The following is an 18,683-nucleotide window of genomic DNA, read 5'->3' as shown; positions in this document are numbered from 1 at the left end:
TTGAAAGATTAATTTATGCTGTTGGCCACACTAGATGAATTTAACGGGTTAAAAATTTCGCTTGATTGTGTGAGTAAGCCGTATGTGTAAAAAAAAGAAAAAAAAATTTTTTTGCATGTAATGATTTAATTAGATTTTTATTTTTAGAGTCCTTACTGAACTGCAGGTAAATGGCATCTGGTGTTCTTAGTTCATTATATCTTTATTCGTTTTATATTCAATCTATATGCTTAGATTCGATAGTTTCAATAGGTTCGTTTATATGTTTTTAAGATACTTAATAGAATTTATCTATATTCTCTTTAATTTTTTTTTATATACATATACTTTTATTTATTGTATCTTCTCTTAAAGATTAACAATAAGTTTTAAAACTTTATTACTAATTACATAAAATTACAATTTTTAGTTTAACTACACATTGTATAACATATAAAATAAAATAAGTAAACCTTATATTACGGACCTCACTTAAATCAATGGGTTCTCTTCAATAATGATGAGTCTTATTATTTTGTTTTTTGATGAGTTAATCTATTATGAATGGTTTTCCTAGTTCAAGCTATTTATTTCTATTATATGTGTTCATTTGATTAATATCTTCAGAATAAAATTTTAAATTTGATATATTAATTGATTTTGTTAAGAAAAAGTTGTTATTACAAATATAATAATTTATTGATAATTCACAAGTACGTTATATTTTTTCTTTAGTTAAATTTTTAAAATTAAAGAACATACCTATATATTATCTATCTTATATGGAGATAATGTAAATAAATCGATTTATACATCCCACATATATAATATATACTTAATCGAACAGTATCCTTAACGAAATGGTGAGTGAAAGAACTTTCGGCTTTAGATGTAATTTTATAGATATAATTTTGTGAATATAATTTTATATATATAATTTTTCAGATTTAATTTCATAGATGTAATTTTATAATATAGTTTCATTACAAGCTAATTAGTAAATTTTTTATAATTGTTACAAATAAAAATTAAGCAAAACCAACTTGATATTTCGACTTTAGTCTAAAGTCATCGCCAGGAAACTAACAATATTATAAACTAACAATAAAACCAATCACCATATAGATATCAGTATATAGGTATATATGATACCTATATGTAATTTTATAGATAAAATTTTAGAGATGTGATGTTATAAATATAAATTTATACTATAGATGTTATTTCATTATCACAAAGATTTTGCATAATTTTTGTCTCTAGAAAGTTCGAAAAATAATCCATATATATTTGAATTTGATATAATACATATATAAGTATTATAAATTTATATCTCTACAATATATTATATCGACAATTGAGATTAGTGGTTATCTAAAAATTTTTGGAGCTTCTTATGTTTGCATATAAGAGTGGGTTGTAAAGTAATCACTACAATCTAAATATCTGTATCTAACATATAACTTCATGTTTTTTACGAGCTTAACAAACACTGAAAAAAAATATTTTTGCTAAAATTTTTACAAAATAATATATAAAAATAAGTTCCTTAATTTTTTACGTATTTTTTAATTATTTTTAATTGTATGTAACATATGATTAGATTTAATTAAATTTTTTTAACAGGCGCATAAAACTTGTTTCAACTTATTTTCTTGAAAAGCTTGTCAGAACGCAATTTGTGTGGTAAATTTTGAGTTTTTTTCCACTGTGCGATACAAGTTTGAATTTGATAGAATTATGAGTATTTGCACTGCTTAATGCCGTCAGAAATTTAGTTTATTCTCTACCGCTTCGCTTGATTGTTCGGTTTCCATTTGCAGATAAATTATTCATTCGTTAAGTGTATGTAATATAAACAAGTCGGTTCGATTATTAACAATATAAACAATTTAGTAATCAAATCTAAAAAGAATGGTTAACAAATCGGAGTTGGAAGCTAAATTAAATGAATTACAAAAATGGTTTCAGGAAAATCCAAAATTACCACAAGAAATCGGTAATAATTTTACTTAACTTATCTAAGAAAAGATCTTGTCGAGCTGGCGTTACAATTAATAATAAAAAATAATATAAAAAACTTGAAATTTTAATTGCATTAAAATTAAATACAATTTTTATGCTCAATTGAAATTTTTTTTTTTTATATATACGTATGTAATTTGACTATGTTTCAGTTATAAGACTATAGCTTTCATATTTGTAAGTCCTAAAATGTGTGTATGAAAAGTGTTAAGCGGCTTCTACAAAATGTAATCTTAAAACCCTAAAATCAATAGATTATATTATAAACTTAAAATTTCTAATGATATATGTTTTCTATACCTAAAACCACATTTATTATTTTAAAAGTATATAAAGCATAGTAATAAAATGCGATTTTGTTATAAAAAAAAAAAAACAAATAAGATATGTAATAAATCAAAAGTAGTGGGGTATCTAATGTATTAAGCATAGTAATAACAACACAACAATGTATACATTTTCTAGAGTGAATGAGAATTAATGAATAAATTTTGTGCGTTTTAATCGAATAAAGCTGTAGGTATCATGCTTAAGAAGCCTATTCTAGAGAAACAGTGCGCGTTAGATGAAAAATTATTTTAAAAAAATATTTATTAGATTATAAGACATTGAAATGAATGAAATTATTTTATAGAACAATGGGTAAATTTTTCAAGTTTAAAAATTATATAAATATGTTTTTGAATTAAGAGTATAAAAATTTGAAATTAAATAGAATAAGTCTCCAATTATTACTATAACTGAGATATTTAAGGTTTTTTAATTTTGTATTTAGATAGATATATGCCATATATGCTTTGACTTTCTATAATCCTAATTAATATTGATAAAAGACAAAAACAAGACAGTTTTGAAATTTATGAAAAATATTTAGAAATATTTTTTTTTAATTTTAATCATTAATACATTGAATCTTTATCATTTAATAAAAATTATATAATCAAAAAGAGCAAACTTAATAGTGATTTATAATATAGTATAATTATTGGTAATAATTGGTAATCTATATTTAGTAGACAATAATATATATTAATATATTAATAATTCGATGTTCCTGAGTTTTTCTTGTCACATTTTTGGCATAACTTTGACATAGTAGTACTAGCACGTATATAAAGTTACGATTAACTATAACACTTTATATATGTAATAAAAAAAATTATATAATAAATAAATAAATCAATATTTTAAAGTACAATTTCTAAATTAAATGTCAAAAAATGTTCAAAACTAATATCAAGATTTAAAATAATTTTAATCATACACTTAAAATTATGAACAATTTATCCACTCAAAAAATGCATTGAACAAACTTAATAGTGCTTTATAATATTACTTTTATTAGTATGCTTATTTTCATTACTATAAATTCTTAAGTACACATTTCTGAATGTAGGTTATCTGTATTTACCGGATAATATTGTATATTAATATATTAATGATCTACTATTCTACTTGCAGTTAGGCATTCCTCTTTGTCATAAAAGTTACGTACGCAGTACATTCGGTTTTTTATATTCTGTGATATACCTATGTAAGTTTAACATAATGGTAAAGTTGAGAATGTCGACCAGCATAATATATATTCACCACATTATATGTAGGTGAAGCAAATGTAAGAATATAGAATAATTTATCAACTGACCCGCTCTCCCTTGAAGAAAACAAAGTATTCCTTAAATAATGAATAAGTGAAAAAACAGAGGATCATAAGAGCCAATTGTATTTTGGTTTCTTAACATAAACATAAGAGAAATATTATATCAACGGATACAAATATTGCGCGATGACAATGCATTTCTTTGTGTGTGAAGTATTTAGTGATCGGATTAAGTTTCATTGCTAAAGAAAATTCGATGCTACAAGTTTTCACGATTTTTTTAGTGAGTCGACAATATTATCATGCTTAACTATTGTAAAACGAATTTACTATGTAGCTTGAATAACCTGGCGCCCTATCGGTAATTTAATAAAAATACATTCAACGTTCAACATGTACTTTACGACTCAGTTCTACATTATTTCCTGTTTAACTACTAACTAGAGTAAATATATTTGTCTTCAAGCAATAGCAGGGTTTAAAAAGCTTTGAATCAATTAAAACGGTCTTCACTGTTTCTGATTTTTCAATATAAAGTAAGAAATGTTTCTCTCATAGTTTTTAACTACATAAGCTTGTTTTAATATGATATGGCGATTGTATTATATCATTTGTTCAAGGTATATCAAAAGTATTCAATTGATATTTGATTTATTAGTGCGTTATACTAATAAAATATTTTTATTTGTTATTTTTATACTGAGTTGGCGGTATAGTTTTGTATAATGTTTTAGTCATAGTTAAGATATCAACTTTGCTAACATGGTTCGTACTTAAGTTAGTGTCAAGATTTAAATTACCAGAGTGAAATTGACCTCTAATAATAATATGCATTTTAAATGATTTTGGAACTTACTTTGTATAACCACGTTTCTTAGCAATTATTACGAAAATTATAATTCAATCCCTTTTTAAGATTGAAAAAAAAAATGAAAAATATAGTATATATTTTGGGGAATATTATTATGTGAACAGGTTCTTTACATAACTCTGTAACTCCTTATAACTACTGCATCTGAGATAAAGTGAATTTCATTAAAGAAGGATAGTGCCGCAAGAACAAAATACATTATAACACTAGTTCCAGTTTTATTTTTAGTATGTAATTTGTTGTTGTTCAGTGGTCTTTCTTAATAAAATGGACGACATTAGTACTATCTTTTCATAATCCTTCACACCATCTCTGTCAATAACTCTTGTAATTTAAGTAATTAAATGCATTATAATAAAAACCAGATATTTATGTATAATTTATATACAATATTTAGCTATGTGATTAAATTATTTACAATAGATAAGTTAATTACTGAAAACCACCTGTTAGTAAATACATATTATATTTACATTATATATCTATATCTGCTTGTAACTGAATATGTTTTGTTAGTGTAAAACATGTGTGAAAAACCAGGTTTTAAAAATCCCAAGAAAATTAAATTTCTAAGGTTTAACTATAACAATAAGTGTTAATTTATTTACATATAAAATAAAAGTTTACAATATCTATTTTTGCTATTATTGCAGAATCATTGTCAATATTACTCATGCCTGCTAATATTTTATTAAAATATTACTATTATTACTGCATATATAATTAAATATAATACATTTAACGTATGCCTCACTCAACAAAAACTTTGAATCAATTTCAATATATTTAAATTATATTTTTATCAAAATTTATCAAATTTTTATTTGATCGCATACTTATTTCTAATAGATAGTAATGAGTTTCTGTGCCCGATATAAAAATATTTTAATTAATACAATTAATACATAATTAATACATTACACAGTAAACAATAACTTAATTAATTTTTTGTGAAATGTATATGAATATAAAAACTTTTATAAGCGGCATTGAATCTTTATAGTGAAACTAGTCATACTATCAATTATCAAAATTACAGACCATCACGCTTAAACAAATAACCTACTTTTAAGAATAATTGTTACTTTTTATTATTTTTATTTAAACTATTTTTTTAAAATGAAAAATTTTTCAAGTAATTTTATTTTGTATGTGTTCTGTACTTCTAATAGCATTGGTACATATTGACCGAATCCGGTACCTTTGCGTCAAAATTTGTGCTATCTTCATTTCATATAGTAAAATGTAATTTTTTGAATTTTGATTAATTCCTTTTTCCTTGAAAAGTGTATTCAAGAATTGATGTACTGCTTTTCTTATGACACTCTAATAGAAAGTGATAAGATCTTACTACAGCGTATAGATCAAGGCAACCGTACTGTGTTACCAAAACTGTGGACTTAATTTCTATAAACCAAAAAACAGCTTACAAAATTATAGCTGCTGTTATCGAAAATTGAATGTACAAATAACATATATGATTAGTTGTATCTAAGCAACATCTATCTATTATCAATTCTGTGGAAATTGGAATGTCATGAACCACAAACCACTCATCAAATTTTTTTTACTTGATCCATTGACAATAATTACTTTTTATAGTTTCCTGAGAGACAACATAGACTTTCGTTAAATTAAGACTTATGCATTCATCATCTATTTTTTTAATCCAAATTTTAACTGATTTTACCTAAATTATTTAATAGAAGATAACAAATAATAGTTGTTCTACATCTCATAGTATAAAATTAAATGAAATTGTATTTTTAAGCGAATTTTAAATATTTTAAAATTTAATATATATTTTCTTAACATAATATATAATAAATATATATTTAATATATTTTTTTATTATACTATGAAAATCAACATTTTAGATCGTAATCTTCTTAAACGTTTCCTAAAATGCATGAATTGTGATATCGAGGAAACTAAACAATTAATTGAACTGAATTATTCGCTAAGAATGAAAAATCCATACATATTCCTTGACCGTGATCCTGATGATGAAGCTATAGAACAAGTACAGGAAGTAGTGTAAGTATAGAAATATATTTACAAAACAAAATAAAATTCAACTAAAATATTATATTATTTCTTTTTTAGCCCATTCTATATTAACTATAGAAGGGGCTTATTAGTAATTTATTTAAAATATTATTTCATAGTTTTTTAATTTAGTGAACAATTAGTCTATTCCATAATTAATCTAAAATATTATATAAAATAATTTTAGTGATATAGTACCCATGCCAGGTTTAACCCCAGATCGCTGTAAAATAATCTGTTCTCGTTTAGTCGAGCATGATGCAAATAAGGTAAACCTATTTTATAAAATATATGCATAAATATGTATTTAATGTATAATGTATAATTTCCAGCATGATAGTATTGAAGAATGTAAATTTTTTTTTATGTTATCCGATAGTCGTTTTACAATGAATGACGTGGATACAGAACAGGACTCTAGTACAAATGAAAATAACTCCGATAGTGACTCTGTTACAGAATTAGATAAAATGGCCGATGGTGATATTCAAGTATGTGACGCTACTGGTTATACATTGCGACACGTCTATAAAGTCTCAATTAGTACAATGCGTATGCATATGAAATTCCTGCAGGAAGCCTATCCTGTGAAATTGCGTGCTCTACATATGATTAATTGTCCATCATACATGAATAAGTTAATTGCTATATTAAAACCTTTCATACGAGATGATGTCTATAAATTGGTTTGTATTTATATTTTATTTAAATTTGATTATAAATTAATTTTAATAATCCGTTTTATCAGGTGCACTTCCATACAAATGGACTAGACAGCCTATATGAACATGTGCCACGTGAGATGTTACCTGAAGAATTTGGAGGTAGTGCAGGAAAATTAGCGGACATTAAAGCCAAATGGAAAGAAATAGTGAAAGAAAAAAAGTTATTTATAATTTTTTATAACTACTAATATGATTCAAAGATTAATTTTTTATTACAGAGAATATTTAATGGATGAGAAATATTGGAAAATGGAGCCGGTACAAACTTCAAGCCGTTGGTCGTGGTTTTCATAATAATAATCTTTTGAACTTAAAGTCATATAATCTTTTATTTTTAATGTGTTAATATGGTATACAATAAATAAGTGGGTTTTGCTTGTACACTTTTAAATGTATGATAACAATAAATAATTATATATTTTATACAGTAAGGAAAACAGTACATACTTAAAGTACTGTGCTAGTACAAAAATTCTCCGTAAGCAATCAGAAAATTACTTTAATGAGCATCATTAATTAATATAATATCAGCGAAATTATTAAACTGAGACATGTCATTTATTCAAATTAAAGAAATTTTAAGTAATTACATATGTATATTTAAGTATAACATATTATTAAATTGTATAAATTTATATTACTTATTATTAATATTATAAGAGCGATAATTGAAGATGTTTGATAAAAACTTAATTTAAAACAAAAAGTAAATAAATAAACAAATTAAAAGTCATAAAATTATTTCCTTCACCGCAAACGAAAAATTAGTCAACTGTTTTTTGTTTGTAGATTTCGTTTTCGTGGAGTAACGAATTTTATTTGTCACAACTGCTTTATAAATGTTTTTGTTTTTTGAATGTAATGTTTCTTAACAAACCATCCAATTTGTTTTCGATGAATTTATTATTTAATTGTGTAGTATATACTATAAGTAGTTTTCCGTATTCTTCTAACATACTTTAAGTAGAATAAAAGAAAATGTTATAATCATAAGAAGAGAGCAGATGATTATTATGAAATTCTAAGTTATGCTAGAGTTATGCTACAGGTGTGGTCCAGAAGTAATTAGAAATTTGTAAATAGGCAGTGTTTTTTTAATATTATCATTTAAAACAATAATAATTATGTCAAAATTATAATCATAATTTAATTAAAATTATGAAAAATTTATTTATTCAAAAAATGCTTTGAACAAATGTAATGTTGCTTTATAATATTACTTTTTTAGTATGCTAATTGTCATTGCTATAAATTCTTGAGCATACATTTCTTATTTACCGGACGATATTATATATTAATATATAAAGGATTTACTGCTCTACTTGCTATGGCATATTCATCATTTTCATAAAAAGTACGTACACAGTACTGAGTAAATTCGCGCGCAGTCAGGTTTTTTATATTCTGTCATATATGTAAGTGTCATATATATATAATGGTAAAGTTGAGAATATCGACCAGCATAATACCACATTATATGTAGGTGAAGCAAATGTGAGAACATAGAATAATAAATCAGCTAAATTGTATAAAAGAATTGTATATAAGAATAATAAATCGAGTAAATTGAGATAAAGTAAATTGAAATTTCCTAAGAATTTTTTGCACTGCACTTATGTATATATGTATTTATTTATTTATTGCACTTATTTATTATTTTTGGTAAAAAATTTTCAAATTTGTTTATTTATTTATTAAACATCTTATAAAATTTTTACAATGGTAACACGTAACTTACCTAATTTTATTTAATTTACCGTACTCGAAATTCTGGTAAATACCAACATTCGCTGCCATACCGGCATAATTTACTATTTCCCTCAATTTACCATCAATTTAGTCAAATTCGCACACGGCCTTAATCGTTGTTGCTCATGCAAAATCTCGAGTACATCTGATTTTAAGAGCGGCTTGCATACACTTAAAGTAGTTGGAGTCATTTTTGCAAGTTCAACAATCAATGCTGCTGCGTATGTATATAGATTGGTCCAATTATAAGCGTATAATACTTTTCTCAGACTACATACAAAATGAGTATCGGATGTTTTTGTTTACAATAAGTATACTACAAAAGCAAATGATTTTAATAGAATAATCAAACAGGGCTATTGCAATCGTAAGCGATTATAAGGATTTTTAAGTTAGAACAAGGATTAAGGATTTTGTACAACAAATATAAGTACCTAAATATTATTTACGAATCAAAATAGGATTGTTGACAAGGCTCCGTAGGTTAAACTTAGTTGGAACTTACTCCAATTAAATTTGTAGGTTTTGTATGGAAGAGAATGAGACTTCAAAACACGTACTAACAGTTTGCTTGACACTAAAGCATAAACGAAAGTAATAACTAGGTAGACAATCAAAACGTAATGTAGATGCATCACTACAATTTTTAGAGGAAGTTTTACTTGGAGAAATACTCTAAGTTCATGTAGGGGGCACAAAAGTTCTTTAGGGCACAGTGAAAATTCTTATAAAATAATAATAATGAGCAAATGATATACTGCGATAAAGCCATGTTGTACAAGCGATTAATGCTTTCAAGTTTTTAACTTAAAAAATTAGTTTAATAATTAAATTAAATTTAATTTTTTACTTGAAATCAACAACAAATTTAGTAGTTTATAATAATATGATCGCGTGCGTAATATCACATAGAACAATTTTTGAAAAATGTTTTAATATGCAACCCTAAAATTTTAATAGCTGCTTTAAATACCAAAACAATTTTTTATAATTTTTTTCATCGGCCGACTTTAAATATTTGTGATTATTTAAAGTCACACATTACCACATTAAGCTCACATTATCATTAATGTGAGCTTATTAAACTTTGAAGCAAACATATTTTCTTTTAATATTATATTTTTATATATAATTTATTACACATATTAATTAAAATTGTTTTATGTCAAGTGGACTCAATGATTAAGAAAGGGAGATGTTCGATATATATATATATATATATCTCCCAGATATAAATATATATTTTTCAAGTACGTGTCATTTAAATTTATTGCTCAATTCAACTTCCATGCTTCGAACTTCTAGAACTCGAAATTTCTATAACTCGAACTAAAAAGAGTGCAACAGGGTTTTAGAGAGCACATTACATACAATTCTGCTTCCATAACTCAAACTTCTATAACTCGAATAAAAATATTGTCGCGTGGCCGATAGAAATATGAGAAATTTGCATTCTTTAAGTCGAATTTTTGTTTTAACTATGAATCCATTTTGGTGTTAGAGGCAGTCCCTTTTCCCAAACCAAATGCTTATTTTTTTTTTTTATGTTGCTTCTTTGTGCAAATACCAGTCGCTGATATTTGTGCAAATGCATAGAAATTGGCATTTTTTCCACCGAATATGACCTCTAAATTGCAACCGCTTGATCAGGGAGTAATTCAAAGTGTAAAGTGTAACTATCGCAACAGAATCGTAAAAGAAGCACTAAAGCCTATAGAAGTAAACAAAAAGCAGAATATTACACTTATGGATTGCATAAATCATCTAACAAAAGCTTGACATATAGATGTAAGTAGTCAAACGATAGTGCACTGCTTTTGGATTTGGCCAATTTTCTACATGGGACGAACAGGAAGACTGTTCTTTAGTTTTCTAAAGAATAACATTGATGAAGACCGTGAATAAAGTAAATAAAACAACTTCCAACGCTACTCTTAACTATTATATCAAGCTTTCCTACAGTTTACGATATTATTGAGCATTATAGCTCTGAATTAGTGAAATCAATTCTAAGTACAACGGAAAATGATGATGAGGGTTCGGTGGATGAAATTGTTTATCAGCCTTCCAAGAATGAAGCATAAGATTCATTCAGAATTCTGAATTTTTTATGTGCAAACGAATGATACTACAACCGATGATCACTATAAGTCTTAGAATAAATTGGAATCTCTTCATACTGAAAATAAGAAAAAAAATAAAATACCAAGCTCTGATTTCTAAATATTTTACTTCACTATAACTTTTGTGATGTATTTGATTTCAAATAAATAAATACCTTTAAATGTAATTCTAGTTTCTTTTAAAAATTTAAAAAATTAAAAAAATTCTCTAAATCGAAGTCTCCATAAGTCGATCGTTATGGAAGTTTGACTGTATATATTAAACACATATTCTTATATTTGATTTACTACATATGTTATATTAATTGAAATTGGTTTTATGTCAAGTGAACTTAATGATTAAGTAAGAAAGGTGTTTGATATATCTCCAAGATATAAGTATTTTTAATTAATTTAATTTAATTAATTGCTCAATTTAAAATTTTTTTTCCCCAAATTTAGCTTAAGAATTAATTATTTTGAAAATAACATATATAATCTCTTTATGTCTCTATAAATTTTCTTTTTATCTTTATCTTTTTCTTTGAGTGAAAAAGTTTGGGAATCGCTTGGCTTGACACACGTTACTGGTAATGAGCACCATTAGAAAACGTTTCCTACTTGTTGGCTGCTTAGTCAAGCAACAATTTGGTTCGCGGTTAAATAATAATGAAGAGAAGACATTAAAAATAAACTTAAAAATATTAAATCGCTTTCAATTTTTAATTTCAATTGCAATTTTGATTTCAGTTTGTGTTCAGAACTCAGACAAACAACAATAAAAATTCATAACCAACGAATTAGATTTTGAAATAATTTTTAATATATTTTGTTAGAGTCAGTGAAGCATTATATATTGAATTTTAATTATAAAATTTACAGTCAATAGCAAATCCAAGTTTTAAATTAAAAAATTTTAAATTAATTAATAAAAATAAAAAGTAAAAAATAATATGGGTGATCGTGCTTATGAAGCTCAAATTGATGAATTAATGCAATGGTTTCAGGAAAATGAAAAGCTGCCAAAGGAAATTGGTAAGAATCAACACATATATCAAGAATCAAAATCGGTTAAATAAACATATAAAATATTGTAAATATACTATTTGGCATTTTTAAGAGATTAATGTAAAATATGAAAATATGAAAAAATATGTTAAGAATATTAAATTATAAAATTCCAGATTTTCAGATTTTAATTAGCTCATCTGTATACAAAGTACATTAGCCCGAAATTGTTTATTTGACCAAATAAAATATTACGTGCAGCTTTAAATAATAAATATTGACAAAGGAAGGAAACAATATAGACTTGTGCGCCTCAAAGCGCAATTAAAATTATTTATTAATTATAAATGAGTTTGCATAATTAAAAGTAATTTAAATGGAAGAAATCATATATAAGATCATTACATAATTAAAGTCCGAATAAATAATTATTGTCGTTTTAGATGCAAAACATTATGAAATAATAGTAAAGAGGAAGTTTTAATTATTTTAAAAAAAATTACGTTTGTATTATAAAAATTGTTGTAATATTAAAAAAATTAATAAAGATTTCTGTGTAACTTCCTACTTGCATATATCAAATTTGGAGAACAACTATTTAGTGTAGGATTTTATAAAAATAAATATTGTCATTAACAGAATACTTTATTCAAGTCCCTTTAGGCTTATAATATTTCTGACCCTAAAATGACCACAATAAAAATAATTTAAATTTTATTAAAACTGGAATGTGGAAATTAAAACTGTTTATTTTACTTTCTATTTTAAAATGCAATTAATAAATTTAAATGCTGTAAAATATTTTTTAAAATATTTTTTTTTTACTTTGTTATATTAGAACTCAAACTTTTCTCTTTTTGTCTCAGTATACTAACATGCTGTGACTAAAAGTAAACCGTACTAATAGAAAACAGTTTACTATTTTGATTTAAACTTCTAAAAATAGAACGGTTCTATTTTTTACCTAATTAAATCTATATAATAATATTTGATACGAAACTATAGGCAGCAAATCATAAAATTAAAGTCTTTTTGGTTCCAACATTTTATAGATGAAGTCTATTACTTAATTTACATATAAGATGATGAAGATGTCCGTATATAATAATATATATTGAGAAGCAACGACTGAACATAAATAATTGACAAAATTAACAAGATTGCTATACCTTAAGCACCCTAATTTAATAATGGATTTTAATAAAGTTGCTTATTCTATATAATAACTTACTTCTCGAGATACCGATTATATTGATATCATTCAATTATTTTGATATTACGCCAGTGGAACAGTATTATTATTTTTAAAAACAAGGGATCATACACTGCGACCTAAAAGATCTATTGTGCCCCTTAGTCGAATTAGAGTGTTTCTCCAAGTCCGATTTCTTTATTGAAAGACAGTATATAGCCTATCTTTCCTAGTCTTGGATAGAACAGTAAAGTTAATTTAATTTGTATTCAATTTGAAACAGCCAATCGATTGTTTTATTGCATATATACATACAGTAATCCTCCGCTAGCCCGCATTCATTAAAATTGGGATAAATGTGAATTAATGAGGCATGTGTATTGCGACAGTCATATAAAAAATACAGTAAAAGTCTTATATATTCATATATTTATTTAACAATAGAAACCGAACAGAAACAGAACATTATTTTACTGTTTATTATATCAAACCATAAGCTAAATGACACATTAACATGATAAACGATAAAGTGTATTAGCAAATAGCAAACAAAATATATAGGCGAATGAAACATATACGTAGGTATGCAAATCACTCATATATAAACATATGTTTTTTTTACTGGACTATCGAGCAGATATATTCATAACATGTCTGGATTAGCAAATCAGTGGTAGATCCGAAGTGCAAGACACATAATGCACATTTAGCATATTATAATTTTGACCGAACTACCACGGAATATAAATGACTGAAAATTTCCGCTAACGGAGACCTACTGTATATATATTTTATCTTATATAATTAATTGTTTTCCACAAGTAATTAAAGTCTATCGATGAAAAAAGTTGTACAGATATTGCAATATAAAACATAGTTTATGTTTAAATAAAATTATTTTTAAATCATTGCTACTAAAAATTGAAATATATATATTTTTTATAGATCGGCTGTTGTTAAAAAGATTTTATGAGTGTATGTACAGAAATGTTGAAGACACGAAAAAATTAATAAGAATTAATTACAAATTACGTAATAAATATGATCACATCTTTCTGGATAGGGATCCAAATAGTGAACAAAGTCAAAACACATTTGCTTATGCGTAAGTTTACTAAAGAAAACTACACACATATTATATATAAATCTCATAACACTTTTTCCATATTTAGAGACCTTATTCCACTACCTGGTTTAACACCGGAAAATTATAAAGTATCATGTTATCGCTTACATGATTTTGATCATAAAAAGGTGAAATTATACTTCATTAGACATCTTATGGACTTCCGTTTAATTTTCAATTATTTACAGATGAATCACATAGAAGATACCAAATCATTCTTTATGGTAACGGATTGTCGTTTTTGTATTCCCGATTTACCAGATTCTGATCAATTGTCCGAAGGTGAAGTACAAATTTTTGACATGAATGGATTTTCCATGAAACATTTCTCAAGAATGACCATCGGTACAATGCGTATATATTTGAAATTTCTACAAGAAGCCTTCCCCGTACGTCTTAAGGCTGTACATTTAATAAATTGTCCAACATATTTGGACAAAATTGTAAGTGTTGTCAAACCATTTATAAATCGAGAAGTTTTTAAAATGGTACGTATATTTCTACAAAATGTAGAACTTTTATAAATATTTATAGTTATTTTAGATACACTTTCACACAAATGGCATAAATGGGCTCTATGAGCATGTACCGCGTAGTATGTTACCAGAAGAATATGGTGGCGATTGTGGTAGTTTTGAAAAACTTAAGGCACAAACTATGTTACTTTTACAACAAAAACGGTAATACTATTATTATTAGAAAAGAAATAGTTTAATTAAATTTCATTTTTACTTATAATTTCTTTTGGCTAGATCTTACTTGATTGATTCACAACATTGGAAAATTGAATTAAAATGTGATAATTAAGAAATATTAATTAAAAATAATACATTACTTAATACATATTTATTTACATTAATTTATATATTATCAATTAACAAATTTGGTGAATTCTTGGAACTGTTTAATAAAATTTAATAAAAATACATAAAATATTTATCGTCAAACAATAATTAGTATTTTTAAGTGATTGTAACAGACATAGTTCCACTTTAGCATTTTGATTACCAAATAAATTGGCTATATACTATATATACAGTGCTTTAAATTCAGCACCGAAAGAATAGAAAGAACTTACCATTATGAGAAAGTACCGCTTAAATAAGATTCTGTCCTTATATCCGTTAGGTTAAAATGAGTAAATAAATCTTCAATGATTTCAATTTTTATTTTTTGCAAAATATATGTAAATATTTATAAAAAACGCAAATTTTATTTATTTGCTTTTCAACTTGTATTTAGAACTATAAGAGATTAGTTAATTGTTAGTTAGATTAATTAGACAGTATCTTGGAAACACACATTGTATTATTAGTTTTTTGTCAATTAATATAAATACATATATATAAATGTTGTTGAGCCTTGTAGACAGTCAAGGTAGTTGGTTAAAGTTTCCATATATGATGTTTCTGATAAAGTTCAATTATAACAAAAAGAACTTTGATTTAGTGCCTATACAGTGTATATACAATTCTTTAAGTGTGTAATAAACTTTCTCCGTTTCTTTACTGATGAATATGACATGAAAAAATAATGATGGACAATACATTTTAGTAGCGTCCGTTGCACCTAATGTATCGCAGTTTTTTGTTAATTTTGGCACGAAGCCTTTCATAGCAACTTTCTCAGTGTTTTTTATGATTTATGATTTTATGTCTCAAATTCAGTACTTTGATTTTAATTGCTTTGTTGGATAATTATGACTTTAACTAATGTAGACTTTAGTTTATAGTTTCGAGTTATGCACTTTAAAGTTATTTATAAAGTTATACATGTAGTTTTAATAGAATTTAAAATAAACTTCTTCAGCAAAGTATGCATTTGTGTGGATTCACATACGTTACAACTGTCAAAATGGAATACGTAGTAAATGTCAAAATTTGGCATTTGGGTATGAACTAAAAAGTGTTTGCAATAATTTACAATTATAAAATCCATTAGGATTTTGCGTCATGGCTTTAATAAATAGTTTGCGTTTGGTACAAAAATTAAATGGAGCAAATGCACCTTTGCTACTCAACCAAATGACAAGAAATCGTATGTATTTGAAGATTTAGTGACACCAACACATATGTGTTTACGTAACTATTTATTTTTATTTTCCAGTTGCGCATTGGAACAAGGATTTTAAACCTGGTCCATATCCAACCACACAAAAAGAACGTGATGAAGCTGCTAGAAAATATAACATAGCCCCAGAGGATTATAAACCCTACCCAGACGATGGATTGGGTTATGGTGATTACCCAAAACTAGAAATCGGATTAGGTGTTGAAGCTAGAGATCCATATTATCCATACGATTTTCCAGAACATAAACGTAACTTCAATGAACCGGTTAGTTATTAAACCATTATAAATTTGTGTTCAAAACTATTTTTACTTTTTTGCAGATACATGCTGACATTGATTTGTATGGCGAGGATCGTTATTCAGTAGCGGCACGCCCGCGTTACAGTAACCAGGTCTATTGGGGAACTTTTCTTGGTGTAATGACGTTCTGTTTTGTATTATATTATTGGTTAGAAGACAAGAAAATGTTTCGTCCTGTTTCTGCAAAGCAATATCCAGGAGATGGTAAAAAGCATTATACGTTTGAAAATGAATAAATACTAAATAATAGTAGCTAATCACGAGATAATTAAATTTAACGCAAAGAATTTGTAAAATTTAATTACAGATATATTCTGTGTGCAAACTAATTAAATAAAGTACTATATGGCAAAATACTTGTAAATTTATTTAGGCAAACTATATAATAAAAATATGTAGAAAAAACAATTAACAAGAGAATTGTTGGTAATCAAATGAGTTTGTATTATCTAAATTACATAGGAATGTTAAATCATATTTATATGGAATTTACAGTATAGAAATATGATATAAAGGTGAGTCTTGTTTAAAAATTTTATTAATTTTTGTATTTATTGAAATGATCTTAATTGGATAATATTTATTGTAGGCTGTTATATATATTATAATTATATGTAATGTTTATTGCAGTGTTGATACCAAGTTGCATATTGGTATATGAATATCTTTTTTAATGTAAGTCATTATATGACAATCTATAAAACATATTAAAATATCTTCGATATTGAACATTACCAATAAAACTCATATGAAAACAGAGTTGTTTTTATAGCCTGCCAGATCTGCTTGTGTGACCCCTTTGTTAGATGTTGAACGGCACTTGGTTGCCTACAACGAGTAACTCCGGGCCATAGACTCGGCCGTTCTTAGGACCGTTGTAGTGTGTGTCGTTTTAATTTGAGAACAATTAAAAAATAATTTTAAAAGGGCCTTGCAGTTAACATTATTGTATAATACAACTGGGAATCTACTCGAATGATGTTGTTGCTGGATGTATGATCTGCGGTGGTATATAAATGAAAGTTGTACTTGGGTGTCCATCTAATGTTAACTCCATTTGTTAAAGTAAACTCAATACTGCAACTTATGAAAATATTTCGCATCCATAAATTTGATATATAGATCTTTAAAGTCACAGGTATTTGTGCTAATTTAGCTTATAAATACTGAATTATCAAAATTTAGTGATAATTTATTTAGAGAATAAAATACAATTTTATAAAGAATAGTTTTCATTTTTATCAAAAAAGAATAATAAAAAATAATCAATACAGAATAAGTATTTATATAACGACGCAATAAACCGAAGTTATAAATATTATTTAATATCGAACTTTTACAATACTACAATACAAAGTAGATCTAATTAAAAAGCGAACCACTCTTACTTTATTTCTAATATAAAAAGTCAAAAGAATTTGAAACCGTAGTAATATCTGACCAAAACCTTGATCCTACAATTTCAGTATTATTTGGATTCATTTTTACTATTACTTAACTTTAAAATACTAGAAATAATCCTTAATACGTATTCATTTGCTAAACATCTGTATCCATTGTAACAAAATGTAACTAAAGCAGTGAATCCCTATTTTTTTTTTATTTTAATCAGCATTGAAATATAATTGATTAAGCTTATTTTAAATAAGGAACATTCTTTGTGTTAAATCCAAAATTATAAACTTTATGATTTAACCCACATAAAGATTGTTTAAAAAAGCATATCATCAATGTATTATCAACGTAATAACTACTTATTTATAGCTAATGTTCAGTAGCGAGGGGTCAGCTTTTTGGCAAGGTGTTAACAATTTGATCAAAACAGAATTCCAACCATAACGTATTCCCCCTTCTCCTGAGTTTTGTCCTTTCCACAAGCAAATAG

General features: G+C 25.6%; 3 protein-coding genes across 3 annotated transcripts; all 3 read left to right on the top strand.

The window, feature by feature from the left end:
* Positions 1-1,782: 1,782 nt before the first annotated feature.
* On the top strand, positions 1,783-7,792 carry LOC119668001 (alpha-tocopherol transfer protein-like). The gene is made up of 6 exons (XM_038077360.1): positions 1,783-1,978; positions 6,353-6,512; positions 6,712-6,793; positions 6,857-7,210; positions 7,273-7,409; positions 7,468-7,792. Exons 1-6 carry the CDS (start codon positions 1,894-1,896, stop codon positions 7,541-7,543), a joined length of 894 nt encoding a protein of 297 aa, XP_037933288.1. The 5' UTR covers positions 1,783-1,893; the 3' UTR covers positions 7,544-7,792.
* Positions 7,793-12,026: 4,234 nt separating this feature from the next.
* On the top strand, positions 12,027-15,227 carry LOC119667681 (alpha-tocopherol transfer protein-like; the record flags this gene model as incomplete). The annotated part of the gene is made up of 6 exons (XM_038076989.1): positions 12,027-12,135; positions 14,246-14,405; positions 14,473-14,554; positions 14,615-14,914; positions 14,970-15,106; positions 15,179-15,227. Coding segments are annotated over exons 1-6 (810 nt in total), but the record flags the coding sequence as incomplete, so codon positions are not given.
* Positions 15,228-16,289: 1,062 nt separating this feature from the next.
* LOC119672665 (NADH dehydrogenase [ubiquinone] 1 beta subcomplex subunit 8, mitochondrial-like) lies at positions 16,290-17,167 on the top strand. The gene is made up of 3 exons (XM_038083773.1): positions 16,290-16,463; positions 16,533-16,762; positions 16,819-17,167. Exons 1-3 carry the CDS (start codon positions 16,379-16,381, stop codon positions 17,032-17,034), a joined length of 531 nt encoding a protein of 176 aa, XP_037939701.1. The 5' UTR covers positions 16,290-16,378; the 3' UTR covers positions 17,035-17,167.
* The last annotated feature ends 1,516 nt before the right edge of the window (positions 17,168-18,683 follow it).

This window comes from Teleopsis dalmanni, chromosome 1, assembly GCF_002237135.1.
Source record: "Teleopsis dalmanni isolate 2A chromosome 1, ASM223713v2, whole genome shotgun sequence".
Lineage (NCBI taxonomy): Eukaryota > Metazoa > Arthropoda > Insecta > Diptera > Diopsidae > Teleopsis > Teleopsis dalmanni.
This window is presented reverse-complemented; position numbering and strand designations above follow the sequence as displayed.

Bases quoted from the DNA above. Each gene is read 5' to 3' on its own strand.
- LOC119668001 (XM_038077360.1), top strand. From the start codon at position 1,894: ATGGTTAACAAATCGGAGTTGGAAGCTAAATTAAATGAATTACAAAAA. The intron at 1,979-6,352 runs GTAATAATTTTA...TCAACATTTTAG, and splicing joins AAAATTACCACAAGAAATCG to ATCGTAATCTTCTTAAACGT. The intron at 6,513-6,711 runs GTAAGTATAGAA...AAATAATTTTAG, and splicing joins GAACAAGTACAGGAAGTAGT to TGATATAGTACCCATGCCAG.
- LOC119672665 (XM_038083773.1), top strand. From the start codon at position 16,379: ATGGCTTTAATAAATAGTTTGCGTTTGGTACAAAAATTAAATGGAGCA. The intron at 16,464-16,532 runs GTATGTATTTGA...TTTATTTTCCAG, and splicing joins CAACCAAATGACAAGAAATC to TTGCGCATTGGAACAAGGAT. The intron at 16,763-16,818 runs GTTAGTTATTAA...ACTTTTTTGCAG, and splicing joins AACGTAACTTCAATGAACCG to ATACATGCTGACATTGATTT.